General features: G+C 46.8%; 4 protein-coding genes across 7 annotated transcripts; 3 read left to right on the top strand and 1 right to left on the bottom strand.

The window, feature by feature from the left end:
• The first annotated feature begins 93 nt into the window (after positions 1–93).
• Positions 94–2,867, top strand: nup43 (nucleoporin 43). The gene is made up of 8 exons (XM_023810158.2): positions 94–354; positions 476–598; positions 1,117–1,194; positions 1,463–1,625; positions 1,769–1,904; positions 2,036–2,187; positions 2,289–2,405; positions 2,542–2,867. Exons 1-8 carry the CDS (start codon positions 235–237, stop codon positions 2,769–2,771), a joined length of 1,119 nt encoding a protein of 372 aa, XP_023665926.2. The 5' UTR covers positions 94–234; the 3' UTR covers positions 2,772–2,867.
• Positions 2,868–3,824: 957 nt separating this feature from the next.
• Positions 3,825–13,403, top strand: lats1 (large tumor suppressor kinase 1). Of its 3 annotated transcripts, none has more exons than XM_023810184.2 (8): positions 3,847–4,365; positions 5,474–5,971; positions 6,990–7,140; positions 7,440–8,878; positions 9,752–10,334; positions 10,960–11,142; positions 11,287–11,393; positions 11,598–13,403. In XM_023810184.2, the coding sequence occupies exons 2-8, from the start codon at positions 5,621–5,623 to the stop codon at positions 12,126–12,128; spliced, it is 3,345 nt and encodes a 1,114-aa protein (XP_023665952.1). In that variant the 5' UTR covers positions 3,847–4,365; positions 5,474–5,620; the 3' UTR covers positions 12,129–13,403. The 3 variants fall into 3 exon arrangements, 2 of the variants coding, with proteins under 2 accessions (XP_023665952.1, XP_072559271.1); XM_072703170.1 differs by lacking the exon at positions 3,847–4,365 and adding an exon at positions 4,396–4,709; XR_002838038.2 differs by lacking the exons at positions 10,960–11,142; positions 11,287–11,393; positions 11,598–13,403 and adding an exon at positions 9,129–9,195 and having other exon boundaries at positions 3,825–4,365; positions 9,752–9,891.
• Positions 13,404–13,592: 189 nt separating this feature from the next.
• On the top strand, positions 13,593–21,928 carry katna1 (katanin p60 (ATPase containing) subunit A 1). Of its 2 annotated transcripts, none has more exons than XM_072703171.1 (11): positions 13,593–13,739; positions 16,795–16,957; positions 17,174–17,310; positions 17,851–18,037; positions 18,777–18,892; positions 18,986–19,091; positions 19,214–19,372; positions 19,486–19,612; positions 19,880–20,014; positions 20,113–20,239; positions 21,092–21,928. In XM_072703171.1, exons 1-11 carry the CDS (start codon positions 13,711–13,713, stop codon positions 21,288–21,290), a joined length of 1,485 nt encoding a protein of 494 aa, XP_072559272.1. In that variant the 5' UTR covers positions 13,593–13,710; the 3' UTR covers positions 21,291–21,928. The 2 variants fall into 2 exon arrangements, with proteins under 2 accessions (XP_072559272.1, XP_023665953.2); XM_023810185.2 differs by lacking the exon at positions 13,593–13,739 and adding an exon at positions 15,054–15,332.
• An 822-nt stretch (positions 21,929–22,750) lies between these two features.
• On the bottom strand, positions 22,751–27,653 carry ginm1 (glycoprotein integral membrane 1). Its single transcript, XM_023810150.2, has 8 exons — positions 27,495–27,653; positions 26,169–26,231; positions 25,912–26,011; positions 25,581–25,735; positions 25,273–25,432; positions 24,266–24,486; positions 24,015–24,178; positions 22,751–23,904 (listed from the first exon to the last, which is right to left on the bottom strand). The coding sequence occupies exons 1-8, from the start codon at positions 27,582–27,584 to the stop codon at positions 23,802–23,804; spliced, it is 1,056 nt and encodes a 351-aa protein (XP_023665918.1). The 5' UTR covers positions 27,585–27,653; the 3' UTR covers positions 22,751–23,801.
• Positions 27,654–27,923: the final 270 nt, after the last annotated feature.

The raw sequence follows: 27,923 nt of genomic DNA, 5'->3' as shown, positions 1-27,923 counted from the left end.
CAGCACCCAAAATGTTACTAGCAAAATGTCGAACCCTGTCAAACTGTGTTTATAATTCGTGCCAGAATTAGGCGATCTGTTTGTCCATTTTCGGCTGCCGTCTGTGGAGCACCAATGAATGGAAGCCATTCAGCGGATGAGGCGGGGCTCTGGGAGTTCAGGGAAATAGAAAAGTGTGATTGTGTTGCTTACCTGCCGTTAGCTAACCATTAATCTGAAGAAATATAGGTCTTAATGGAGTGCATCAACGCAAAATTTGTCTCACAGAAGATAAGCAAGATACGATGGAGGCCCGTCTCATCTTCCACCCTACAGCAACCAGATATATTTGCTACGGGATCTTGGGACAACGAGGTATTAAGCTAGCTAGTCATAACTCAAAGTTTACCGGGTTTCTCATGTATGTATGTCTAACAGTTAGGTGCCCTGTCGTCAGACTTTTCTTGTGCTGTGTTGCGTATTTCGACACTTTTAGGACAACAAAGTTTCCCTCTGGTCGGTTGGAGAGCATGGCTTCTCGAAAATGGATGATGAATTCGAAGGGGACCCTCAGCTTCTCTGTGAGTACCAACACAACGGGGATGTCCTCGGCCTTCAGGTAGGTCCCACGCCTCATTCTTCTTCACTCTTCTTTACGAATACTGATGGGATGTAACGTGGAACGAAATATGTATATGAATATTTTTTTTTAATTTATTTATAGGGCGTCCGGGTTGTACATCTATCAAAAAAATACATAAATGAGTAAAATAAATATGCGTTATACACGAGGATGGTTGGGGGATCGAGTCTCCCCTCCTCTTTGTCATGGAATTCGCATGTTCTTCCCTCCTGTGTGTTTTGCCTCCTTGTACCCCAGATTCATCTCGCAGTCTATACTGTCAGGCTAATTTGTGTCTCTAAATTACCTATAGAGTTTATTTGTGTTTGTGTGAATTTGTCCTAAAATAGACTGGCATCCCGTCCAGGGAGTAACCACAACCTTCTGCCCTATGATGCTTTGGAACATGGTGCCCCGACATCCCATCCCACATATGTGTTCCTTTGTGCATTCCCACAAACTGTTATACTTACAGTAAATTGTGCTAATACCTTGCCATCCCAAATTATTCTTAGTTCTTGGACCAGGAGAGGATTGTTGCAGGTTCGTCTACTGGATCAGTCACCATTTTTCGTTACCATCAGAATAGCCAGGCAAGTTCTGTATGGTTCTTTTCACGTTTCCTTGGCTGTATTTTATAAAGCAGTTTATATTCAGTTTCAAGAAGAATCTGCTTTGGCACCATACAATGTCAGATATCTAATGTGTGCTTCCAAGTATTTTAACTGTTTACAGGAGATACTGTAAGTTTGCCCTGAACATCAGTATAGTGGGTTAGTTTGCTAGTGCAATAACATGATGCTTAATATGGATAATTTCTAGGACATTAATGAATGTGACATTGCTTTTGTCCCCCCTCAGACTCTCTCTGTGGCACAGCACTGGGACAGAGCACACCACTACCCTTGTGACAGTGCACCTTGCACAGGGGTGGTGTGCAACAGTCCAGAAATCGTAACAGTAGGGGAAGACGGAAGGGTCATCCTCTTCAGAGTGGACCACAAAGGCATTCTGCGTACTATAGGTGTGTCACAGAATCCAAAGTGAGAGCAGTGAAATTGCCCTCTATGCCTACCTCACCTGTATTCATGTTTCATTCTTTTCATCAGTCCATCCATCTGTTTATTCTCAGTAATAGTTGTTGGGTCGCTGGCTTTCCCTTTATAGATAATGCCGACAGCAGCACAATTCACGCCGTGACCTTCCTGAGAACCACGGAAGTCCTGACCGTCAACTCTTTTGGCCAGCTGAAACTCTGGGACTTCCGTCAACAGGGAAATGAACCTGCCCAAATTCTGTCCCTGTGAGTCGGGCAGGTTCAGGTTTACCATGCTTTAAATTTAGGGGTCTGTGGAATTTTAAGTTATTCTTGGATATTGCTGTCACCAAAGTTAAGAGTAATTCATTTTGGGTTTTTTTTTTTTTGTCACATAGATCTGGGGATAGAGTTCCTCTGCACTGCGTGGACAGACACCCCAACCAGCAACACATTGTGGCCACAGGGGGGCAGGATGGGATGCTGTGTATCTGGGACGTAAGGCAGGACAGCATGCCGTTCTCACTGATGAAGGCGCATTCTGCTGAAAGTGAGGCCACTTCTGTTACATTACTGAAGAAAAAATTATCTCCAAACTGCTGAGACTTCCTTGCAACTTTTTTGAAAATTATACCCCTTTGTTCCATCTAGTGTGGGAAGTGCATTTTCACCCATCAAACCCAGACCACTTGTTTACATGCTCAGAAGATGGCTCTCTATTGCACTGGGAAAACTCCACTAACTCTGATACGCCATCATTTTTACAAGGTAGGTTGTGAGGAGTGATAATTGAGTGGGTAACCTTTTGTTTCAGTTGGTAGCCTTTTGTTTCAGTTGGCATTCATGCAGAGTGTTCCCTGAAATAGCCATGAAATGATTTGTGACTCATATTTTCTCTACAAAGGTGGACGAAACACGAGCATCATGTCTCGCAGCACAGTTGTGCCTGTAGGAGGAAACCAGTCGCTGACCAGTTCTTGGCTTGGGGGAGATTCCAGTAAGGTTCACCTGGAAGCCACACACATGCTGCCCACCCAGACTCTGCCTGTTAACAGTCTGGATGTGCTTGGCCAGTGTCTTGTGTGTGGAACCGATGGAGAGGCCATTTATGTGAACAAACGGGTCCCAGTCTAGTGTGGAGGCCATCGCACGTTGTTGCAATAAACTGCAGTGGACATTTCAACTCAATCTTTAAACCTTTCCATTCATTAAACTATTTTGGTTATTGTAGATATTTTGCATTTTTTGAACTCTTGAGTATTGTACAAATGTCATTTTGCATGTGAATTTAATAATAATTGATACTTTATTGATCCCCGTGGGGAAATTGTTTTTACACCTCCCTCAACTTGCTCTTTTGAAGAGTAAGTTGTCCTCTGCAAAGGGCAGCCACCTGTTGGGGCACCCAGGGAGCTGGGGGTTAAGGGCCTTGCTTAAGGACCCACTGACAGGCTGAGGCTGGGTTTGAACCGGCGACCTTGTGATTTAATATTTAATATTAATACTTTAATATTACTTGTCATAAGATAAAAACTTGTATTGCAGTTTTGTCAAAAGTGAGGCTTGGGTTTCAAGAATCTTAAAGGCTCAGAATAAATGCAAAAACTTTAAATGCTCTCATCAAATTTCTGCTTGCCCTTTAAGGTTTCTGTACATTCCACACTTTGCTTTTATACCAGCATTTTACATTAAATGTTAATTTCAGTATTGCACTTAATGAAGTGCCACTTGGAACAAATTCAGGCTTTTTAGTCTTACAGCTGTTTACCCAAACCACTCAAATGGCTCACTTATCCAAATTATTGAAAATAGATAACACTGAGGGCAAAATGGAGCATTTTGTGAAAAACTTAAGTTTAAATAATTTGCGAACCTAGACATTAACACAGATGCAAGCTGTTCATAAGAATTAAAAGAAAAATTGATATCTTGAATAGAAAATGATATTGACTGCTCATAGTTGAACATCTTAAGCAGACAGCACAAAACAGTGAAGACATTTAGTATTTATAAGTGCCAAGGAAAATAATTCTGTGATGTAAACTATACAAGTGCCTAGTGAACTGCTGTACAACACATGCTTAGAAAAAAAAGATAAAATATAAATATGTACACTGTAAATATTCATCTGCTGCCAGAGTTGACCAGATGGATAGCATTACCATTTTCACATACTTACACTGAATGCCCTGGAATTCAGTATTGAGTAGAGAGCTGTCTGATGGGCTCTGGTTGTAAATGAAAAAATGTAACCTACTTTGCTGAACGTCCTGGAAGCCGTGCTATTTAAAAGGCGGTATCAGCGTAGTCTGACAATGCCCGTAATACTGGCGTGCAGTGACTACATACCACTTTATCCTATAGACGAGAACTATTCACATATTTTTCATATTTCTCATATCCGTAGTGCACGACGCGTCTGTCAGCCGAGCGGTTGAAATGTTCCCGGGGGACCGAGGGCTTAAGGGAAGTAACCAATCAGGGCGCCGGTGTCGCTGGCGTGCCTCCCGCGAGTCTGCCCGCGAGCCTGCCCGCCTGGCTTCCTCTAACGCCAACCTACACCGACCTCAGCCGAGTACCCGTGCGCTACTCAGGTTAGCAACGAAGCCTGCGGGAGACGAAGAAAACTGCCCCCCGGTGAAATAACGCTCGTCGTCCGGCATAATTAACCCGGAGCCACCACGTCGTCCCTCCGACTGACAGAAATGAGACGGGAAGCCGAGCCGCGGTGAGTTCTTTGTGAGCCTTCCGCCAGGCAGCCGGCTGTGGAGGTGGCTGGGGGGGCCGCAGGCCGCGCCGCCTCGGCCCTGCGTTATAGGTACCTCCGGGCTCGGGTGGGGGGCGGAGGAGGTGCGCGGCGGCTCAGACACCCTGAGGAGAGTTACTGAGCATCAGCGTCGGGCAGTGGGAAGAAACCAAGCGCCAGCTATCCGTGACTTGTCCCGATCAGCGACACTGAGGGGAATCCAGAGCCCGCATCGGGGTGTCGGAGAGCCGCAGCTGTGAAGCTCGCAAAGCTTAAGACGGCGGAGGCCGGGGACAAAATGGAGAAGCTCGGCGCCGTCCTTACTGGCTAGTGCCCTTTATCCAGACATAAACCTGATCAAAGCGCGGTTGTGCTTTTGTTCTTCATAAAACACTTTACTGGATTTCCTTTAATTCGATGGCGTATTTTGTGCTTTTAAAGTCGTTTGTTTTATCAGCGCTGTCACATGTAGCAGATATTACCTTCGCTAGCCGCCGATGCTAGCTAACGTTACAGCGTTGATGTGCGAACTTGAGTCGGTCTTTCTTGGACAGATGTCGCTCGGAAACGGTGCTGCTTTCGCCGTCTTCGTTTAATAATTCCGCTAATCTGCTTAACGATTAACGCAGCTGTCATATCGGGATTGTTCGGGTAATTAAAAAGCGACAAAATGCCTCCTGATTTCTTGACGTCTTATTAAAAAAAAATCTAGATCCTAAATCTCCAGTTTGGGTGAAAAGATGAAGCATATTTCCGTACTGTTCTGTGAAATGTTGACATTTTAAAGTCGTTATAAACTACAATCGAAACATCTTATCGTTACAATTAAATATTGATTTAGTATAAAAACACTGAATGTACAGACAGACATACATCCCAAAAAAATGCATAATGGTTTCGTACTCATAAAAGCCTTGCAAAAGCTGTCAGCATTTGACGTGTATGTACCAATCATACTGGTCCCCAAATATCAGTTGATGAATGGCCTAGTTAATCCTGTGCCTATATGAATAAGTTTCATATGGATTCATGTTGAATAACTTATTAAAAATAAATGTTAGAGTTTTTATGTGTCCTTTTGTGCACTCAGATTATAGGCTTGCCCTCCGACACTCCGATGTGAAGAGAGAGACTTTGTGAGTGTGAGCAGCCCTCCACCTCATCCCAGCCACGGCCCGGCTGCTGAGTCCACGGCCCCCCCATTCAGTCTCGCCTGCCCCCACATACATGTTCTTACATGAAGAGAGGGGAGAAGTCCGAAAGATACCGGCAGATGCGACCCAAGACCTTCCCCGCGACCAACTACAGCGGCAGCAGCCAGCAGATGCTGCAGGAGATCCGAGAGAGTCTGAGGAACCTCTCGCGACCTTCCGATGCGGCCAAGGTGGAGCTCTGCACCGGGAAGGCCGTGCCGGAAGACACACGGCAGCCGGGGCGTGGGAACAACCACAAAAGCTCCTACCACAAGGCCCTGCAGGAGATCCGCAAATCTTTGTTACCGTTTGCCAACGAGCCTAGTTCCTCTAGCTCGGGCACTGAAGTCAACAGGCAGATGTTGGTGGAGCTGGTGACAGCCGGATTTGAAGAGGTGAAGCCTGACTTTGGTGGCTTAGCTTTTCAAGCAGTTAGGATTTTTTTTTTTGCTAATTATAGTTTATCAGTCAGAGATGGTTCAGTTACTCTAAAAATTCCATGTTTCCCAAACTGATTATGTAAACAATGACTTCAGCATGGAAATGTCAGTTATGTTTCACAATAAGAGCTGGTATGCAACATGGAGAAAGGACAGAATTAAGTCTAATTGCATTTCTTTTTTTAGTGTTAAATTTTTTTGTGTGTTGATGCCTGACATCACACCTGTAGAGAAATATTTAGGTAAAATGTTGTGGTATTATTTACTGTTTTAACTGACTAAATTGCTAATGGCTATGGGGAAAAGAGGAGATGCTTTAGCTGCGGTCACGCCTTGTTTTTTTCCCCAAAGTGAAATTGATATGAAAAGTATGGTATGTGGAATGACTGCTTTTGGAATTGTCACTATGCTCAGGATGTCATTCTCACATGCTGGGGATGTTTTTGACTACAGTGATGAAGTTTATGTCTTTAAGTTTATGGCATTAATCAATACAGTTAAGTAACTGCTTTTGCATAATCTTTATCCCAGATTTTTCATACATGAAAACTTTGTTAGGACCTGTGTTCATGTGCCAAGAAAAGACAGCCCTGTTGACGACTCCTATTACAGTTACATTACTTGTATTTGTGTGTGTAACTATGGGCAAGGCAGCTAAACAGTAACAGCATGCTTCGTGCATATCACAGGTGCCTAACATGCTTAATGAAGCTGCTGAGGAATGAGTGAATCCCAACTGATTTCCCTCATCAGAACAAAGGCCAGCTACTGAAGAGCCTTTTCCTCTTCCGAAATAGAATGGGGGGGAAAGTGAATTTAAACTTCAAAAATTAAAATATGAATTGGCAACAATTCACATGGTTAATCGTTAGTGGGCAATGGTTTCATCATCAGTGTTGGGATCGTTCAGTGACTTTGCTAATGTCAGCGTGGGTCTCTGTTCTCTCTGGTAACGTTTCACGCTCCTGTGCAGGATATGGTGATCTGGGCCCTGAAGCAGACTGGCAATCGCAGTGTTGAGGCAGCTATCGAGTACATCAGCAAGATGAGTTACCAGGACCCCTGGAGGGAGCAGATGGTGGCGGCAGCTGCACGCCCTGTCAACGCCGGCATGAAGGTTCCTGGTAGGTGCCACACGTGGCACCGCTGCCCTCCTAGGAAGCCAGTTCGGGGAACATGCAGGGTCCCCCTGACACACACAGTGGAAGTGCGCCATCTTGGTGCCAGAGTTATAGTCTCGTTTTTTGGGGGCTGTTTTTCCCCTTGCCTGTGTATGGCCCTTACATATAGGCTGCATTTTAAATAAGTATGTGTGTGTGTGTTTGCCCTCTCTCTATAACAGAGGATTTCATTTTCTAACCTCTAATTTACGGTTGTGGCCTTTATTGCTCAGTGACGGACTTGTCTCCTGTGTTTTGCTTAGCTACGGCTCACATGCAGCAGCAGGTGAACCGGAAGCAGAGCTGGAAGGGTTCAAAAGAGTCTCTGGTCCCTCAGAGACACGGCCCTCTACTGGTGGATGGGGTGATGTACCCCGCTGAGAGTCCGGCACCCCAGGGGGACATGTCAGGCCGTCAGCCCCCAGCTTTTGCACCGGGTCACCCTGGCAATGGCCAGCGTGTAAACCCATCCCTGCCTCCCCAGGTGCGCAGTGTGACGCCTCCGCCGAACAGAGGCACCACGCCACCTCCCCCCTCTTGGGAGGCCAGTTCCTCTAACAAGCGTTTCTCCGGGAACTTGGAATACCTGGTTCCCCGCATCTCCCCCGTCCCGCAGAGCGGCTGGCCCGAGAGTTACCCCACGCCCGGTGGCCAGAACCAGAGGGGGCTCAGCCCGGGACCCGTGGGCCGCCCAGCCTTCATCCTGCAGAACTCGGGGGGGAACAAATTCAGCTTCCCCTCCACTGCCTGGCCGCAGAATGGCTCTGGGCAGCCGGAGTACCAGACCCATCAGAATGTGCTGATGAGCAGCTCCGGCCGGCAGGTGCCGCCCCCCCCGTACCCCATGGGCCAAGGAAACGGGCAGAGTCCCACGCCCTCTCAGATGCAGGCCGCCGGACCGGCACCCTCCCCCACCTATGTCAACGGCGGGAACCTGGCTCCCAGTGCTCTTTCGTCTGTCAGGAACGGCCACAATCTGGAGCTATACGGTGTCAGCGCTCAGGGCCTGCCCTCATCATGGCCCCCACTGCCTCAAGCTCCCCTGGGCAGCGGAACCAGTGGCCACGAGGCCCCTCCCTCCTGGCAGCACGGTGTCCCCGTCCGTTCCAACTCCTTCAATAGCCGCCACCTGGCCGGCTCTCAGCCCTCAGCCACCACGGTCACCGCTGTCACCCAGGCTCCTATTCTGCAGCCCGTCAAAAGTATGCGGGTACCCAAGCCGGAGTTGCAGACTGCTGTGGCCCCTACCCACCCCTCCAGGCTGCAGCAGCCGGGACCCCCTACACCCTACCAAGAGAGCGCCGCCCCAGTGGCAGAGGTGCCAAGTTACCAGGGGCCCCCACCCCCATATCCGAGGTACCTCCTGCAGCAGGCCCCCACACCCTGCCCTGCCTATGAGTCGGCCACTAAGGCCCCCTCCGCGAGGGAGAAGCTGACGGACGAGGAGACTGGTGGCTGCGGGGACAGGGCCGATGGCGGCGAGGTCGTAGCTGCGGGCGAACGGGAGAAGAAGCAGATCACCACATCACCCGTGCCGGTGCGCCGCCACAAGCGGGACGAGGAGCGGCGCGGGGAGGCCTGCGTCCCCATGTACTCGCCGCAGGCTTTCAAGTTCTTTATGGAGCAGCATGTGGAGAATATTCTGAAGAACCACCACCAAAGGATCCACCGCAAGAAGCAACTGGAGAGCGAGATGCAGAGGGTGAGTCCAGCAAGTCCAGCATGCGCCCTGGGCTTTGTCACCTGCTCTTTATGCTGTCGTCTCTTCGCAGGATCTTTCCTGGTTCCCCACTGCAATTCTGTACTCTACAAATTGCCCTGTTTCTGTGTCTATACTTTTTTTGTAGGGGGATAGACTGTAAAAGGAATTTCACCTCTGAGCCTCTGTCTTTCTCTTTTTTTTTTCCCTCCTCTGTCAACGCTGCTGCTCTTCCATCTTGGCTCATTAACAGCTGATTTAGACGGTAATGGTATCCGGAGCTGTCTGAGCTGAATTTGCTTCACAGTCCGGTTGACCACGTAAGCCAAGCTTGTTTTAAAAACAAAGTGCACGAAATAGCCCCTAACCCACCCTTCGCTGTAGTGCATGGTATGCTCCTGTGCGCTTGTTTAAGTCCATCGGCAACAGCGTCACCAGTATGCCATGAATGTGTGGTTTCAAGTTTGACAACCTGAGTACCCGGACTGGTCTAGTGGCGTTTACATTCAAATACCTCACATCAGGCCTGACTGCGTTTCTGTCATGACTTGTTTGTGGGTGGCATGAAGTCATGCACTGCATTTCACTGGAATGTCTGTGGAACGTGGGAGACTGTCACCCAGAGTTTGTCTGTGTGTTGTGGGGACAAATTATGAAAAGTGATGCCCACAAAAAGACATTTTAAGCAGTTTCAATGTTTTCCATTTTTTTCTTTTTAGAAATGTAAAATTAAATGACTTTTTTTCCCTGTTCACTTCATCTGTGAATTTTCTGTGGATGCGTCAAGTCTTTTTTTTATTGCCTTGAAGTGACTCAATGGAACATCCCTGCAGAGTCAGAGGTACGATCGTTTGCGTGTCTGTGTGTCACTTCCAGGTCGGCCTGTCAGGAGAGGCCCAGGAGCAGATGCGTATGATGCTCTTCCAGAAGGAGTCCAACTACATCCGGCTCAAACGCGCCAAGATGGACAAGTCCATGTTTGTTAAGATCAAGACGCTGGGCGTGGGTGCCTTCGGGGAAGTCTGCCTGGCCCGCAAGGTGGACACGGCCGCCCTGTACGCCATGAAGACGTTGCGCAAGAAGGATGTGCTGCTGAGGAACCAGGTGGCCCACGTCAAGGCCGAGCGCGACATCTTAGCGGAGGCCGACAATGAGTGGGTGGTACGCCTGTATTACTCCTTCCAGGACAAGGACAACCTGTACTTCGTCATGGACTACATCCCCGGAGGGGACATGATGAGTCTCCTGATTCGACGGGGCATCTTCGACGAGGAGCTGGCGCGTTTCTACACCGCCGAGCTCACCTGCGCCGTGGAGAGCGTCCACAAGATGGGCTTCATCCACCGCGACATCAAGCCCGACAACATCCTCATAGACCGCGACGGCCACATCAAGCTCACCGACTTTGGCCTCTGCACTGGCTTCCGCTGGACGCACGACTCGAAGTACTACCAGAGCGGTGAGCATCACGAATAAAAATCAAGCCGCGCCAGCTCCTCGGCTCAGAAGTCGCCATCACTTTGATTTTTCAGTGTTCTTCTGTTTTTGGTTGTTGAGAAGAGCGTGTTTTATAACAAAACTGAAAAACTCATAGCTGTGCAACACCAGTGATGATAAAATAAGATATCAATCTTAACCAGCACCCATTTTTCATGTATCCGTCGTCATTTTGACCTTCACTTTGCCTGGCACAATGCTTCATGTGTACCATGTCCTTGGTAGAGTAGTGAAACCATGGTGATTACAGGAGAGATAATAAGGAGATTGTTCCCTTTCCATTTTTCAAAGGGATTGAGTCCAAAGGTCAAATAACTACATGCAGAAATCTAGGTACTACTGTTACTATTGAAAAGACTTAATTGTTCAATGTTCATCCAGTGTCCAGGTCAGGCTGTCTTTCTGGATGATGGCAATAGAAGAACAGAAACCACTTCAGTGGTTTGTTTAGTCTTTTAAAACAGTTTATATTTGCATGCTTAGTGTAGGGAGCTTGGGGATATGTCATGGAGTGCCGTTTGACCCTTCTCCATTGGGGAAATGCACCCTCCATCGCGGCAGCCTTACACTCTCTCCTCTCGGCCCAGGGGATCACGTCCGACAGGACAGCATGGACTTCAGCCAGGAGTGGGAGGACCCGGCCAACTGCCGCTGCATAGACCGGCTGAAGCCTCTGGAGCGCCGGGCAGCACGGCAGCACCAGCGCTGCCTGGCCCACTCCCTGGTTGGCACGCCCAACTACATTGCGCCTGAGGTCTTGCTTCGCACAGGTAGCAGCGAGTCACCGAACGTTAAGCCATTGTTTGATGGTTCTTTGGTTAGTGAGGTAGCAGAATTATTTTTAAAAGTGAATATTTTTACAATAGTGATTAGTTTTTCTTAGCCTGGCAGTGATAGCACTCTCTCTGCTCTAGGTTACACCCAGCTCTGCGATTGGTGGAGCGTGGGTGTCATTCTCTATGAGATGTTGGTTGGACAGCCCCCTTTCTTAGCATCGACTCCCCTGGAAACGCAGATCAAGGTAACCGTGGCCAGAATATAAACAGCTTTGCTGCCCTGTTTGTTTAAAGGATGCGTAACATTTTTACAGGCCAATATACTGAAGCAATTTGGGTCAAATGCTTTGCCAACAGGCATTGATTTATCAGTTGGTTAGCTACTTAATTGACTCCCGTTTACCCTTAAATCATAGTAACTACCCACTGATCTGCTGATCTAATCTCAGGTGATCAACTGGCAGACTACACTGCATATACCCCCCCAAGCCACACTTAGCCCCGAAGCGTCCGACCTCATCATCAAGCTGTGCCGGGGCCACGAGGACCGGCACGGGAGGAACGGTGCTGAGGAGATCAAGGCACATGCCTTCTTCAGGACCGTCGACTTCTCCACGGACCTGCGGCAACAGCGCCAGCCAGCGCCCTACATCCCCAAGATCACACACTGCACCGACACGTCCAACTTCGACCCGGTGGATCCGGACAAGCTGTGGAGCAGCGATGACGACGGCGAGAGCAACCGCAACGACACTCTCAATGGCTGGTACAAGAACGGCAAGCATCCTGAACATGCCTTCTACGAGTTCACCTTCCGGCGCTTCTTCGATGACAACGGCCACCCTTACAGCTCCCCAAGGCCCATCGAGTACGAGAACTATGATGCCGATGACTTGGATGGTGAAGCCGCGATACAGGAGGTGCCCAACCAGGAAGGACGCCCCCATGGGGCACAGGGTCGCGACTTGGTCTTTGTATAGGCCACCTGCGTGCAAGATGGATTTGTCCATCTTGGTGTGTCTAAACGCTGGAGTCTGTCCGCTTGGGAGTCTGCTGTTTCTTTTTATAATCTAGAAGGAAAATCTACCCGTAAGTAAGTATGGTCTATCTGGTCAGCGACCTGCTGTTAGGGAGAGTTTAGTGTAATGGCCTCGGACACTGCTGCCCATCTAGAGGGTGAGGAGTGAGCCTCTCACCACCCTGCTGTTGTATTTATTATTAAAGGGTGTACAGTGTATGCCTTAATTGGGTGGCCTGACGAGGAAAATTATGTGTCTGGGTGCTTTTTATTTGAAAATGTTTCCCCCCAGAAAAGTAAGCCCCCTTTTTAAGCCTTAATTTATTTAAAGTTATAAATTGATGATTAGCATATGATGAGCATTACACTACGGATCCTTTGGTTAAAATTTGATTGCAAATGTCTTAATTTATATGCAAGGGGAAATACCAGTTTTGGGGCATGGAACGATTCAGCATACATTTGAGTGCCTTTGATCTTCTTTCTTTTACCAAATATGACAAAAACACAGACTGCCAATTGTTTAATGAGAACACTAGTTGCGGAAAGATTTAGTGGATTGTAATAGTTTATTTTTCCCTAATTTATACATATAAATGTATTTATAAATTATACTGTATAAATTTGATGTGAATAATTCTTCCCTGTCTTATGTCAGTGATACATCTCCGCAGGCCTTTTGTTCGGCTGTCATCCTAGAATTTGTTTTTCTCTTTTAAAGCTGTTTGTTCTTGCCTTTTTCCCCTTCTGCTCATCCATTCAACACTATTGTAACACTAACCCAGAAGTGGGAATTACTGTGTCCCTACACATTCCCCGTGGAACAGATGTCCTTGTCTTTGCCTCAACCAAAGTATGAAACTGTGGACTGTAAGTGACTCCTGATGTTGCCAGGAGTTTGTAAAGAATTCACATTGTGGAGGAAAGGAGCGACGCCAGGGGCAGCTGTGCATGACACTACTTCTGGGGATACCTGTTCATTCATTCAGATCGAAGAGGACACTTGCCGTAGCCTTTGTCTCACTCTGTGTAAACCTAAGGGGTATGTCCTTTGGTCTAAATTTCTGCACCTGGAGGAGAAATGAATGTAGTTCTGGAGGTTAGGAAATGCACTACCTTTACTGTAATCTTGTTAACACGACATCCAAATGTGCTTATCTTGTGTAATTTGTTCTTGGGAACGGGGTGGAGGGAGATGACGGTTGAATAAAAAGAAAAAACGTCAAGCACAAAAAAAGTTGAATTTTTTTTGTATCCTACAGAAATCACATTTTGCGCACAGATGAATTATGATGCTTTGCATCATAACTATGGCTGCAACAACTAATCGATAACGTTCATGATAATCGGTAATAAAAAGTTGAATTCTGTCATAGATTAGGTGCATTTTTGCGGGTAGCCGCATAAATCGCGCGTAAATACGTCACCACCTACTAACGTTAACGTCAATGCGTACAATAGCAAGCTAAATATAGCGGAGAGTCGGCCTAAGACAAAACATCAGAAGTGTGGAATCGCTTTAACCTTCCGTCGTCAAAGTCAGTATGCTGCAGTATCTACCAAACGGAAAACGGTAGGCCTACATGTTTTTGTTGTGTGCAGTTCCTTTACATCATTTTCGGTTCTGTACATACAATGAAACGAATGAATGCATTTCTTGACACGAAGGAAACTTCAAATCCATAGGAAATAATTCTGCTAACTGTGACCAGGGTTTGGTTAAGGTTAATACTGGACAGCCCAGACACACTCCCACTTCATTTAAATCAGCAGTTTGGAAACATTTTGGTTTCCCAGTAAATTACGCATACACCAGAGAGGTGTAATAAGGCCTAATTAACTGTGTTGCTGGGAAACGCATCCAACATACAGACTCATCTGAGACCCCATCATCCGATTGCTTGTCCGCCCGGAGCAAGTCAGAAACAGCCTCTGTATAGTTAGTCTCCCCGTGGCATTTAAACCCATTTTGCAGGGTTGCCAGCTCTCACCTATATGGCGTGACACTCACGGTTTCGGACCACCATGCTCACGCAAGACATCTTACGGCAATTATTCCATTGTAAACCTAAAATTAGCTGCATCAAATGACCTAACAGACTATTTGCAGGCTTGTCTCGAATTGAAAATCTCACTACAGATATGCGACCATACTGTGTAGTAGATGACACGTGTTTATGGTCATTATGATTGTTGTGATGCAGTCATATTTTTGAATAATTTTACATACTGTACTTTTGGTGTGCAAATCAGCGTCTCTTAAGTTTTTTTAGATACCACGATAGACACATTGCCTTATTTTTGGTTTGTATCTCTTCCTGATTGTGTTTGCAGTTTTAACAATTAACAGTTTCAAAGCAAATTCTGTTTTCTGAAATTGCACCGAACCGTGAACCCAAAACCGAGGTTTCTGCTTAACGGTGAATTTTGTGTGTTGCTTCACCCTTATATTCTCTCCATGCATTATATTCTTGCCATGCATGCATGCATATATATTCAGTCCCAGGTGGGGATTTTTTCCCCCATCTAATCCATTAATTGATCGCCCGATCACATGATTAACCAGTTACCATGCAAATTAATCGTTTTTTCCAGCCGTAATCATGAGATCTTCAAATGTCCTTCAAAAGTCATACAGCGGTTTAACTGATATTCAAAATCCATTCTCTTGTTCATAGTGTTAAAAATATGACTGTGAGAAACGTTTATGTTAAAACCTAGACCATGCAAATGTTATTGTATAACAAGTGCATTCAAGCAACATTTGCTAAAGAGTCGTGCAGTTTCGAAACTGCAGCGCTGAGCAATGGTCTCCATTTTTATTTCCTTTTGTTTTTTATATTTCATTTGCAATCAGCAGCACCCCGTCGTATGTCTTTGTGAAAGACCGCGTGCCTACCGGCCCCTCGGCCCTCCGCCCCGCCGTCATCCACCCAGGAAATGACGCCTAGCTTTACTTCAAACTTCCAGAGGCGGGCGCTGCCCGCTTTTCCTTCCCTGTCTCTGCTCCTCCCGAAAGCAGGAGAAAGGAGAAAAAAATACTAAACTTTTAACGAGCGTTTCTTCGCCCGGTCGCGGCGGAAATAGCCGGCGTGCTAAGCGGGCTAGCTGCGGCGCCGCGTCCGCACCGAATGCTGCTCCGTGTCCCGCATCGTCCCCGCAACAGGTGAGCAGCGCAGCGGCTAGTTAGCGCGTCGGCTAACCTGCGCTAAACAGCTGCACTTTCGCTGTGCGTTTCCAGCCGTTTCCCAACAACACCTACTAGTGACTACAGTTGTATTCGAATATAAATCTTAAAACGCTGCAGTTAAAAGCCAAGTTTGTTTAACTTTGTGTAATAGTGTGTAACTTTTAAGATACTTAAGCCGGCTCAGCTTGTGCTGGTTACGCGTAGCTTATGGTACGGCTCGGGTTACTGGTTAATTGACGCAGACAGTAGCCTTTTCTAATATGTGTCATTTTCGATCCATCTCTGTTACCAAAAGCTGACAGTTAACGTGTAGGGTTATGACCGGCTGGAAAGACGTTTAATGGTTAACTAACTACGTGTGCCAGGTAATTTATTCATTTTATGTAGTGTAGGTGGTAAGTCTTTCTACGCAGGTGAAGGTGGAGGCCTCGCTTTAATTTTGTTTTAGGGAGTTACTTCAGTAACTTTAATGACACGGTTAAGCCGGGCTGCTTTGTCATGATCCGTGGTCAGGGAGAGGCTTCCTCAGTTCACCTCCTGGGGGCGCTACATCCCGGTGGTTGCTTTCTTTGGGTCTTTACAAATTTTATTTTGTTTTTAAACCGTTAAGATGCACATCCTACGGCTGATGTGCGTCATGTTACTTTTTTTTTTTTTCTTGGACTTCATATGTTCATTTGTGAAATGAACAAAATACTGGTTTCCGTCGACTTGCGTCCGCGTTTGGGAGTAATTTGGTCGTATCTCGGTAGTTTTAGGGCAAGATATTAAATACATTACTGTAATATACACACAGCACAGCAGATAATATAAAATTGCAGCACCTTGTAATACAAAGCTGCAGCATAATATTTTTATTGTGCAGTACGTTTTTATGTAACCAAATAGCACAGTTCAGGTACCGTATCTGTATCATCTGCTTAATGTAGCAGTCTGTCACATACACATTATTGTATGCATGCTGTATTACGAGTTACATATGCACAGTGCGTCATTTTACGGCTGGCAGCTCTGCCCATTCTGCACCTGTCACACTAAGCCAGCCTTATGAAAGGTGTGTCCCGCTAGAAAAAAGGTTAGGAAACACTGCAGTAAACGATACAGCCCCTAACGTCCTGTTATGTCCGATTTCTGGTGTCTCCCACTCAGTGTATATTATTTAGTATGGTCCTTGGACGTAAATGCGATCAGATTTTTTTCAATAGGACGCAAGTTGACGGACACCTGTAGTGTCAAATCTCACTATTATAATTTGTTCCTAAATGCTTATGGCTTAAAAGCTAAGAAGTGAATAGGATGGTTATCTGGGATATATGCATGTCTACTCCCATGGTGGACATTAAGAAACCCTCTTAAGTTAACCTTCTTAAACATGGATGTGTATGCTGCTACGGTTCCTAACATACAGCTTTCTAACAGAATCGTACTGTCTCCCCAGAATGAGTCTCCTGGAAATAAGTGAGAATGTTAAACTTGCCCGTGAATATGCCTTGCTTGGCAACTATAGCTCTGCTATGGTCTGCTACCAGGGAGTACTTGAGCAGATAAGGAAGTACCTGTTCTCTGTCCGGGACACAAGTTTGCAACAAAAATGGCAGCAGGTAAACACAGACGTTTGCATGTTTCAGCTGCTGCATGATTGCCCTTGAACTCTTTGAAAGCGATCTCTGCGGAGAAGCTGACTTGATGGCTTCCACAGACAATGGGCGCTGATGCCTGATATGCAAAATGTCCCCAGTGGGGGTTTTTCTTTTATGGGAACAGCGCCTTTTAGTATTTATGCGTAACCTGTACTTCGTTTCTCGTCATCCGCAAAGATTTGGCAGGAAATCGGTGAAGAAAACAGGCACGTCCGAGAGATCATGAGGACGCTGGAGAGCTTTCAGCTGGACACCACCCCTTCCAAACCAAGCAGCCAGGATGAAGACATTTGGCCAGTACAGGTGGAACGCAGGTATGCCGCTTACTGTTGGTGCCCGGTTACACTCACTTTAGTCCACTAAAGGGCCAGTTGATTTATGCGCTCTATATATTTGTTTTGTTGAACGTTAACCAAGATCAGGTGAGTTAAAAATTAGTGGTTGGGTCCTTGTCCATATATTAGATGTTTTACACGTATATGTTGATGTTTTTTTCTATCTTTAGAGTGCAATCACAGGTTACAAGCAAATAAACATATAGATTAGCAGCAATACATAAATTCTGCTACACAGAGTACCCCAGCTGTCCATACACACCCACACTCACACACACACACACACACACACACACACACAAAATGGAGGACAAGTCTTGAATATGTCCATGTCCAAATCAGACTGAGAGGTGAATAAGCTACTGAAAAGAGTGTTATTTGTGTGGCACCAATAGCTTCAGATTGAATCTCATGAACCAGATTAGCCCACAAGCTGTCCGCACTCGACCCGTCAGATTTCTTGCCGTTCCCTTTTTAAGCGGGTCAGACATTGTGCTCTTTCAACTCGCCGCCGCAAAGGTCGTCACCCTGTCCAGCGAGGCGGCCGCCAGTGCCCTACAGGGAGGGTAAACCGCTGAACAATCGGCTGAGCGTGGCGGCTCGGGGCCCCCACCGGCAGTCACCGCGGGGGGCCAACGGGGAACGCGCCAAGCCCCAGAAGGGCAAAGACAAGAAGGAGGTCGTGGGCAAGACGAAGGAAGACCGGGTAATGTGGATACGCCGACGGGGCCTGCTATGCCCTGGTTTAAGCGTGGCCTGCTATGCCCTGGTTTAAGCGTGGCCTGCTATGCCCTGGTTTAAGCGTTGGCTCTGTGGGTATTTTCCTGCCGTTTACTCATTCCCGGATAACTATCCATTGCTCAGCAGTCTCTGGAAGCTACCATGAAGGAACCAAAGAAAGCCAGTAGTTGTAGTTATGCAAAAAGAAGTGATAAGACCCTGGAGGGTCAAGTCAATTGAGGCTTTGTCACGCCATCCATGTACAGTAACACAGGATAAAGTGAAGTTAAATAGGTTCTCCAGGACTGCAGTGCTACATATCTTCATAGAGTGCAGAGACACACATTGACACACAATGTAAAAGTAAACAATGACAGAATGTTTAGAATGGGAAGTGATGTAAGCGGCAGAGTTGCACGTAAAGTGGTCTGTAAGAGTAAATAAATATCAGAGATAATGTTAAACAATGAATATTGGTAACAGTGACAATGATGGTGTAAATGGCAATAAAGTGACAAAGTGCTGATGGACAGCAAAATTAGCGTAGAGTCCAAATCTGTGCAGAGGGAGACGGGAAAGAGTTCAGAGTCCGGATGGCCCTCAAATGTTCCTCATTTATTTTGTCCACCAAACTCCACCTAATGTGACATTTACACAAGTCTGTCAACCTGCTGTCAGTCAGGATCTCCCTTGAGTTGAGTCCTTGGATGTCCTTCGTATTTCAGAGCAAGGCCGACGTCTCCGAGACCGAGGCCAAGAAGTTTGATGGGACCGGATACGACAAAGACCTGGTGGAAGCCTTGGAACGGGACATTATATCGCAGAACCCCAACGTGAAGTGGTGCGTGGAGACCCACCGCGCATGCGACCACGTTCTCAGCGCAGGGTCGGCCTGTTTGGCGTTTTGGTAAAGCGTACATTTTCAATGATGTAGGGACGACATAGCCGACCTGGAGGAAGCGAAGAAGCTGCTGAAGGAGGCCGTCGTTCTGCCCATGTGGATGCCTGAGTTCTTCAAGGGGATTCGGCGACCCTGGAAGGTATTATGCTCAATTAATTAAATTATTAAAGTGTTTAAAAGGAAGATGGACTTGGGTTTAATGTTCATCTGGTTACTGAACCTTAAGTGTAAAATCTACATATTTCTCTCGTTCTTTCACAGGGAGTACTTATGGTTGGCCCGCCAGGCACGGGAAAGACACTGCTGGCCAAAGCCGTTGCAACGGAATGCAGAACCACCTTCTTCAATGTGTCCTCATCCACCCTCACCTCAAAGTACAGAGGGGAGTCTGAAAAACTGGTCAGGCTGCTCTTTGAAATGGTGCGTCTTCTCGGCCCGTGTGCCCTAGGCTAGGAAGTGCGGTTCGCTCATCCCGCTCCTCGGACTCCGCCGCTTTGAGGCGTCTTTGATCTGTATGTCGCCTGCATTGACAGGCCCGGTTCTATGCTCCCACCACCATTTTCATCGACGAGATAGACTCCATGTGCAGCCGCAGGGGGACGTCTGAGGAACACGAAGCCAGCAGGAGGGTGAAGGCCGAGCTGCTCATCCAGATGGACGGTAATTAGCTGGTGACAGAAGGGTCACGGCCTAATGGGGACGCCATTGTAGTTGTTTGTTAGTGAATTACTCGCATTACTATTAACATTGTTAACGCGTTGTAAATCACCCTCCCAGACATGCAACATTTTGGTGTCCCGTGGCTGGGAATTCTGTGCTAGATCCAGCCTTTTTTCTGTAAAACTGACCAGGTTAATGCTCTCCAGATGGAGGGAAAAATGCTTCTTTTTTTGTTGACATCGGAACTTCTTCGGTACCTTTACACAGGGGTTGGTGGGGCATCGGAGAACGAGGATCCTTCTAAGATGGTAATGGTTCTGGCAGCGACCAACTTCCCCTGGGACATAGACGAAGCCCTGAGGAGGCGTCTGGAGAAAAGGATCTATATCCCGCTGCCCTCAGGTACCTGGCAGGCCTGCGCTCCCCGGGTCGATTTGGACCCTGCGTGCTCCCACCTGGGATGTTTTTTTTCCACTGACTGCAATGCCCTACTTGTCCAGCCAAGGGCAGAGTAGAGCTGCTGAGAATCAACCTGAAGGAGCTGGAACTGGCAAGCGATGTGGATTTGGCGAAGATCGGCGAGAAGATGGAGGGCTACTCCGGAGCAGACATCACTAACGTCTGCAGGTGAGCCTTCTCTCACGTATAAGGGGGGCGTTAGACGCTTTCACGTCCAGTGTGGCTTACAGCACTCAGTGTTAGTCGCGTAAAAATGGTCTGAAGGTATTTTTTTCCCCCTCATAAAAACAAAGAATGTTTGGTTGATAAATATCAGAATTGAGGAATAAAAAATGTACCAGAGGTGCGTGATATATTAGGAGGGGGGGGGGGGGGGAGATCGGTCATGTGGTCTAAATACACAGGACAAATTGCATGCTGTATTTGTTCAAAATGAGAATTACAATACGGGACAATCTTGTAAAATACAGGATGAGAACTTAGCATTCTCAACATTCTGGCCTATGACATGTTTTTTAATTCATTTTTAAAGCTAGCCAGAGGATCGATCTTTCATTTTTCACAGGAAAAAAAAAAAAACGCTGTAACATTATTCTGCTTATCAGCACTTTACACAGGTTAGCTGGTTATCAGTGTCGGTGATACTAGACAAAATATCTGTAATCCTCAAAATCTCCATATCCGTGTGCCACTACGATATATTTTTTTGTGTAAAGCTTTCTGTACACGATGATTGGCTGTAGCCGTAGACTGGGCGCGCTGGGATAGACTGGGCGCGCTGGGATAGACTGGGCGCGCTGGGATAGACTGGGCGCGCTGGGATAGGCTGGGCGCGCTGGGATAGACTGGGCGCACTGGGATAGACTGGGCGCGCTGGGATAGGCTGGGCGCGCTGGGATAGGCTGGGCGCGCTGGGATAGGCTGGGCGCGCTGGGATAGGCTGGGCGCGCTGGGATAGACTGGGCGCGCTGGGATAGACTGGGCGCACTGCTGAGGCCGTCTCCGTCTTTGCTGCCGCAGGGACGCCTCTCTCATGGCCATGCGGCGCCGCATCGAGGGCCTTACACCAGAGGAGATACGCAACATTTCCCGGGACGAGATGCACATGCCCACCACCATGGAGGACTTCGAGTCCGCCCTGAAGAAGGTGTCCAAATCGGTGTCCGCCTCCGACCTGGAGAAGTACGAGAGGTGGATTGCCGAGTTTGGCTCCTGTTGAGGGAGAGCTGGGGCGTGGGGGCTGGATTCTCCCATCCCTCCCCCCCCCTCCTCAAGGACCAAAGAAAAATGGCCGGAGGGACCAGTGGACACCAGTTAAAATGTGGACATTCTGGTAGTTGGATAGATTTGTTTTTATTTTCCCGATAGTACTTTGATAATACGTTCAGTGAGCTTGGCCCTGCTTATCATTTTAGATGGTATCTCAGACTACTTGTATGAAACACAAGCTCCTTGATTGAACTCTACTGCAGGTTTGAAGCCGTTTGAGGTGGCACAGAGTGATCGGGGTGCTCCTCAACACTCTGTGTTGAGGAGCACTTCTGCCTTCTCATGTGTCGGAGGGTTTTGTGCTGTGCTGTGCTGTGCTGTGCTTTCTAACCCTTGACTATACTATCCCTATTACCAAAGTGCCCACTTTGTCGTATATCAGGGTTTTACTTTATGCAGAGTGATGCCTTTCAAGGATTCCTACTATCAGATGGATTTTTTTATATATATATATACCTGATTTTTATAGATGACCAGATGGGCCTGTCCATGAATCACTACATAGTTCAGATGCCACAGGTGGGTGTCCAACAGGGAATCATCATAGCATGACATCTTTTATGTTTAATAAAGCTATTTAAAAGTAAATATTAGTCTGTCTTCCGTACATGAATGTGGTTTGCTGAGTGGAAGGGAGAGCGCAGCAGGATTTTCTCCATAAGTCCCTAATCACTTCTTTGGTTCTGCTAAGGCAGGAACCATAGGCTTCTGAGGCGCATCGTGTAGGACATACGGCGGCACGTGTGGCAGCAGGCCAAGTCGCCGCTCAACCCTCCCTCCGGATTATAAAGGAGAAAAGGAAAGCGCTGTAGCCGGTGTGGGAGGGGGGCCTCGCGCTCTGACCCTGGGGTCATTCTGTGTTGTCGCTCTGCATGTTCTGCTGGATCCCACGGTGTGTTGTTCGCTTCCTGCTGGGTGGGGCCACTCAGGACGCCAGGGGCCCCGGTCTATGAGGCACCCATTGTGAAGGGCCGTGCTCCGGAATGCGGGGCGTTTCCATAGCCGTCCCACTCCGTATCGACAGGGTGAAGCCAGCTCTAGTCAGCAAGTTTCTCTGTCCATTAAGCAGGCATGATATTCCTTTTAGAACAATGATGCTACATTCAAATGCTGGACTCCTATTGTGTTCTTGGTATCCTGTGCATTGTGACCTGTACAATGCTTCCATTTATTGTCCACCCGCTGTGTTTGTATTTACCAAACAGCGAAAAGCTTTGTCAGCATCAGTCCTACTGAATATATCCCTTTGACTACTGAGGGATTGGACAGTCTGTAGTGTGGCAGTTTTGACGAGGATAAGTTTCCTTTTTAATTTTCCCGGGACGGGGACATGCGCTGTGAGTCCCTTGCTGTTGGCCGCGTGCCCTAGAACATTCCCAGTGACGCGACAGAAATGCAGCCTCAGAGGTGTTAGAGAAACGTGTTTTATTTAACGGGGTTTTCATCAATGAACAGCGGAATGGGGGGGTTTAAAACAGTCTGAAAATGTCACACACACACACACACACATGCTGCCCCGCTCTGGCACCTCGCACACAAGCCGGCGTGGTGCCGCGATCGAGGCCCAGCCAACTGCAAACTTCACTTCTCTCTCGCGATTAATGCAACTGCGTCTCTGGGAATCGCTTTTGATGCGATTGCATTCCAGAGTAACTGCTGTACCCCCCCCACCATCTACGTACATTTTAACGAGGGCACCCTAGCAAGACTTAATGGTGGATGTAACGATTTCAGTGGCGGGCGTCTCACAATTACATTCATTGCTCCTCACAGCCGGCCCCATTAGCGTAGAATCCATTATAAGTGCAAGGATTGGAACCTTCGACCTGTTTTATGGACAAAGTGCTGGGAAAGAAACATTGTTGGGCACTAGGATGATATTCATCTCAAGTCCATGACGGTGTGTATTGATTGGACGATTACCAAAGCTTTGTTAGTGTTAATCCCTTAATGTTTTATGCCTCGGGCCCTTCCTCTCGGCAATATTACATACATACTGCCTCTGGTCGGGGCCTTAATGTGTGCAAATAACAGGTATCATCTGAAATACTCTTAATAGCTAGTGAATATCCATTCATCCATTGTCTGAATCCAAACTGGAATCCAAAGGGGAGCCAGTGGCCTTGACATATACAGGATTACCTTGTACAGAGTCACTTCAAATCAACATTGACCAAGCAAAACAAACAAATATACTGTCCTTTAAAATGAAAATTAAAGGTATTCTGGAGGCACGGAGATGTTACAGAGTCATATTACATACAGATACAATCTGGTGCCCTAAAATGCAAGTCTTGGTGCTTTTTTTGAGATGGAAAAGATACAAAGGAATATATATAATTTTAATTTTCTTGAGGAAAAATACTCCTCTGGAAAGGAACTTGGGTCTCATGACCATAGGATTGCAGTGAACCTCTTACAATGATGGCGGTGCCTGGTGACCTCATCCCCAAGCCCGTCCTCAGGGCTGTTTCTCCTCCTGTACGTCCACCTTGCAATTCTCCAGCAAACACTGTTCGTCCTCCTTTGGCACCAGCATCACGGGACTTAGCGTCAGGATTCCTCTGCGAGGAAAAAAGTGAAATAATCAAATTTTCCTAAAAGCAAACACATCCAGCCATTCTCAGTTGGTATAAAAGCTTCTTCCTCTCAGATGTACTATCAAAGGACTTACTTGTGGTCACAGGAAGGGAAGACCACATCTAGCATCTTGATGATGACCGCTGACCCAGCGACCCCCACCACCACGACCCACATGACCAGGAAGAAGATGGGTAGAGACTCGGCCCAGAACTGTCTCAGCTTGTCCCTCAGGTCCTCTACCCACCGACACAAAGCCTGTGGAGCACAAGGGGTTTCAGGGCACGTCCATAAAGCAAGGGGGACAAATGAACCCACTGGGGTCTGTGCAGATTGCCGGCTCACGTTGTACGAGGACAGAGACTCGGACCGGAGCGGCGTTTCAGGCAGCAGCTTGTCTGGGAGGCGGCCTTCCTCCGCTGTTGTGTCTTCCTCGTACCAGGGAGCGGGGTCCATGCGCAGGGGTGTCTCAGGTAGCTTGCCGGGGGCCGCCACTTCTTCCTGGGTGGTCTCGGCTTGTTTGAGGGGGTAGTGGCTCGTGGTGTGCAGGATGTCTTGGTCCCCCGCTGAGAAAAGGTGACGACGTACAAGTGGACATCAGTATGCAGGCCAATATGCTTTTACGGGGGAGGGCAAGTGACCTGCTGGTGCGGTCAAGAACAATGATACACCCCAGCCAAAAAAAACATCTTTGTATCACTTAGAAAATCCACTCCCACCAGAACTATCAGGAAAAACACACAGTGAAGAGACCTCATATTTTCTTTTGTATTTTTTTTTTAACTAGAATTCAATCCCCTGGTTTGAGTAATTTATTGACCAAATTTCAATATTTCCCAAAAAGTCTTTATGTAGTCAGTGAACGAGATGATTGTAAGTAATAATCTCTGGTTCTTTCCAGACATTCTGATACAATAAAAAAGCAGATTGTTTACTCTATTTTACAGTGTATTCATTTTTAATTTAAGGATTATTAATCACCCTACATACCAAAATAATAAAATTGTGCCAAGGAATACTAAAATTTATTTTATCAAAAAGTTTGTTCATTTATTGTACTGATTATTTAGAATTAGAATCCATTATTGTCACTGCATGATGGTACAATGAAAATTAGCCTGTGATACTCTTCCACAGTGTTGACAACATACAAAGAACGCAATAGATTTTCAAACAATAAATGCATAAATAATACAATTCATATAAACCTCAATATATACTCAACCCATTTAAAGCCCCTTCATCAATTGTCAAAAAAAAAAACAAAACTTCAGGTTATTGACAAAAGCTCCACCAATCGTCCCAGAAGGAGTCTAGCAGTGTATTGCCCAAGTAGAGACAAACAGCATTACCTTTTCCTGGGGAATTGGGGTCTGTCACAACCACATCGCTCTCCCTGGGAATACTGAAGAGCATGCTCTCCGGCAATGGGTACGAATATGTCGACTGTCTGAGCTTCTGGAAGTTCTTGTTCATCAGAATATTGACCTCATGCATGTCTGGCTGTTGGACCTGAGAAAAGAACATGATGCTCCCTCAAGACAACCTCACTCGCCCGGTTGACAGGGATCCCCCGTTCTTCACTCTCACTGCACTCCACGCCATGCCATGCCCGTGTCATTGCTCCTCAAAGGGGGGGGGGGGTACAAAGTCATTTTACCTTTTTTCCCTCCACCTCAATTACTTCTTCATTGAAGACCAGCAGCTCCACCCGGGAATCACTCTCCAGGGGCCACTGGCGTACCAGTACGCGGGTCACAGCCGTCACGAAGACGCCAGGCGCGTACCTGCTACTGTTCTCACTACTGCTGTTCACTAGAACCAAGACAGGACACAAGGAGTGATACCTCTGGAATACAGTAGTGATGGAAAACACCATAATGCATATCAGCTTCACTGAAGTATAGGTCCCCAATAAATAAATAAACAAACCGATAAGCAGTATTTTGAAAAAGGTCCCAGTGAAGACACCCAAATGCAGCAATACTTACAGAGCAAAGCTTGGCAGGTTAGCCTTGTCACTCCTGACAACTTCACAGGAATGTCATTAACAAGTATTTGCTCTCCGACCACAGATATGTTAAAATTTATCTGGAAATAAATAAAATAAAGTTATTCACTCAAAAAAAAACATGTACAATATACAGAACCCGCCTACCCCCACAAACTCTGTAAGACTTAAGATTAAAAATTCCTACAGTATGCTAGGAGTTCCAAAATGGACGATGAATGAAATGACATGACGTACCTGGAGTCTGTGCGTCTCCTGTCCTGAATCCCCCACAGCGGTCACATTGATAAGGATGTTTTCCTATGTAATAAAAATGGACATGAGGGTATTTTTAATGGAGGAGAAAACCGTTTCCCCACATGTTTTTCTTAGCAGTCAGGCAGGGAGTCTCATAGATAACAAATTCACGTCTGTCTCTGACACATTTAAACGTCATGATTTAACTTAAACGTATAGACCACAGTATTTTACTTTATTAAGTATACATAGCTACAAGCAGGTAAGACATTAATTAATTTTAGCCAAAGCGATGTGCAAATGAGGCAGCAGGGTCCAGCAATTCCTGGAGCATCCTGAGCCTTGGTCAGGGGCCCAACAGTAAAATCACCCTGCTACGCATGAGATTTGAACCAACAACCATCTGATCACATGCACAAAGTCCTAACCCACAGAGCCACACTTCTGCTTCCAGAACAGCTTCAGAGAGGCCATGTTGCCCCCTATTTTCTACTGAGCAGTTACATTTACGCTTGAGGGCTTTCCTATTAGATTTAATGAGTCTGGCCATTATCTAACCTCTCTCATCAAGGCAACTGGTTGTTTTTTGTTCATCGCACTGTTCTGCAGACACAGGAGGGTGGCTGTCTCTGACATGCTATAATCACAACGTATGGCACCATCACATTCAAAAACCAACTTGGCCATTATATTGCATAATTTATCAGCAAATGAACCGCCTGACACAGTCCGTGTGCTCCATGTGTTTAGTGGCATCCATTCCCTGTTTGGATTAATTAGCTTTTTTGCGTTAACCAGCGAGTCCACCAAACAACATCTGCCATTTACAGCGACTATTAACCACCAGACTATTCCGCTTCCCAGTCGTCATCACCCGAATAGAGACGTTTTAAATACCTAACCTTCAGTATCCTTCCTGTGTACAGCATGTGCCTACTCTTTAATCGGGGTTATTATAATCGGGACTGCCGTCCATATTCCTGTTACTGTACCTTTAGCTATAAGGGAGATTATTTTAGATACAACAAATTTAATAAGATGGCTGATGTCAAATAACGAACAGGTTTCACTGATTTCCTAATCTTACAATGCATGGTCATTTTCCTCGGTAGCCAGTGTCTCGACGAGCTTGTTATTACGAGCTGGCTGATAAGTGGGAAATTGAGCAATTCCGGGGTTCCCGGCAATGGCACCACCTGCCCGTCGCCACCATCCGCCCAGGCGGCGATCGGCGTCTGCGGCGTGTCAGCGCTCAAGGGCGGCCGAGGATCGGCGCCCGCGCCTCGGACGCGCGGCTGCGGGCTTTCGGGGGAGCCGTTTACTGACCTTGTCCAGCTGTCTTGAGGCCGCGTCGGCCGAGCCGAACAAAGCGAGCAGTAAGGAGCAAGCGCACAGCGACAGGCACCGCGCCGCCATCTTGCCACGATCGGACTGTTTACATCCCGACTGACGCCTTCTGGGTGCTGAAGGAAATGGGCGTCTGGATGCGGCGGCCAAGCCTCCATGCTTTTACTCTAATAATAGGCACATTAATAACGCATTAATGGCCATTGTACAAAGCATGTCTTGAAATATTAATATATGCCCAGAGTCAGTTTTCATTCCAATATAAAATGTATAAGTTTTTTTTCATGTTACAATACCTCACTTTATTATTATGTTATTTATAATAACAAGCAACAACACACTGTAATTTCATTAAATAGCAGGCAATTCGTATTTTCCGATCATTTTAAATTTAGATTTAATTCAAGA

Source organism: Paramormyrops kingsleyae, chromosome 19, assembly GCF_048594095.1.
Source record: "Paramormyrops kingsleyae isolate MSU_618 chromosome 19, PKINGS_0.4, whole genome shotgun sequence".
Lineage (NCBI taxonomy): Eukaryota > Metazoa > Chordata > Actinopteri > Osteoglossiformes > Mormyridae > Paramormyrops > Paramormyrops kingsleyae.
This window is presented reverse-complemented; position numbering and strand designations above follow the sequence as displayed.

What these genes read in the sequence shown, in the direction of transcription:
- nup43 (XM_023810158.2), top strand. Translation starts at nt 235, where the DNA reads ATGGAGTGCATCAACGCAAAATTTGTCTCACAGAAGATAAGCAAGATA. An exon ending in CGGGATCTTGGGACAACGAG is followed by an intron (nt 355 to 475) that starts GTATTAAGCTAG and finishes CGACACTTTTAG; the next exon opens with GACAACAAAGTTTCCCTCTG. An exon ending in GAAGGCGCATTCTGCTGAAA is followed by an intron (nt 2,188 to 2,288) that starts GTGAGGCCACTT and finishes TGTTCCATCTAG; the next exon opens with TGTGGGAAGTGCATTTTCAC.
- lats1 (XM_023810184.2), top strand. Translation starts at nt 5,621, where the DNA reads ATGAAGAGAGGGGAGAAGTCCGAAAGATACCGGCAGATGCGACCCAAG. An exon ending in CTCGAAGTACTACCAGAGCG is followed by an intron (nt 10,335 to 10,959) that starts GTGAGCATCACG and finishes CTCTCGGCCCAG; the next exon opens with GGGATCACGTCCGACAGGAC. An exon ending in CCCTGGAAACGCAGATCAAG is followed by an intron (nt 11,394 to 11,597) that starts GTAACCGTGGCC and finishes ATCTAATCTCAG; the next exon opens with GTGATCAACTGGCAGACTAC.
- katna1 (XM_023810185.2), top strand. Translation starts at nt 15,298, where the DNA reads ATGCTGCTCCGTGTCCCGCATCGTCCCCGCAACAG. An exon ending in TGCAACAAAAATGGCAGCAG is followed by an intron (nt 16,958 to 17,173) that starts GTAAACACAGAC and finishes TCATCCGCAAAG; the next exon opens with ATTTGGCAGGAAATCGGTGA. An exon ending in GACATCACTAACGTCTGCAG is followed by an intron (nt 20,240 to 21,091) that starts GTGAGCCTTCTC and finishes TTGCTGCCGCAG; the next exon opens with GGACGCCTCTCTCATGGCCA.
- ginm1 (XM_023810150.2), bottom strand. Translation starts at nt 27,584, where the DNA reads ATGGCGGCGCGGTGCCTGTCGCTGTGCGCTTGCTCCTTACTGCTCGCT. An exon ending in AGGAGACGCACAGACTCCAG is followed by an intron (nt 26,012 to 26,168) that starts GTACGTCATGTC and finishes ATTTATTTCCAG; the next exon opens with ATAAATTTTAACATATCTGT. An exon ending in CCCCAATTCCCCAGGAAAAG is followed by an intron (nt 24,487 to 25,272) that starts GTAATGCTGTTT and finishes ACCTTTTCTCAG; the next exon opens with CGGGGGACCAAGACATCCTG.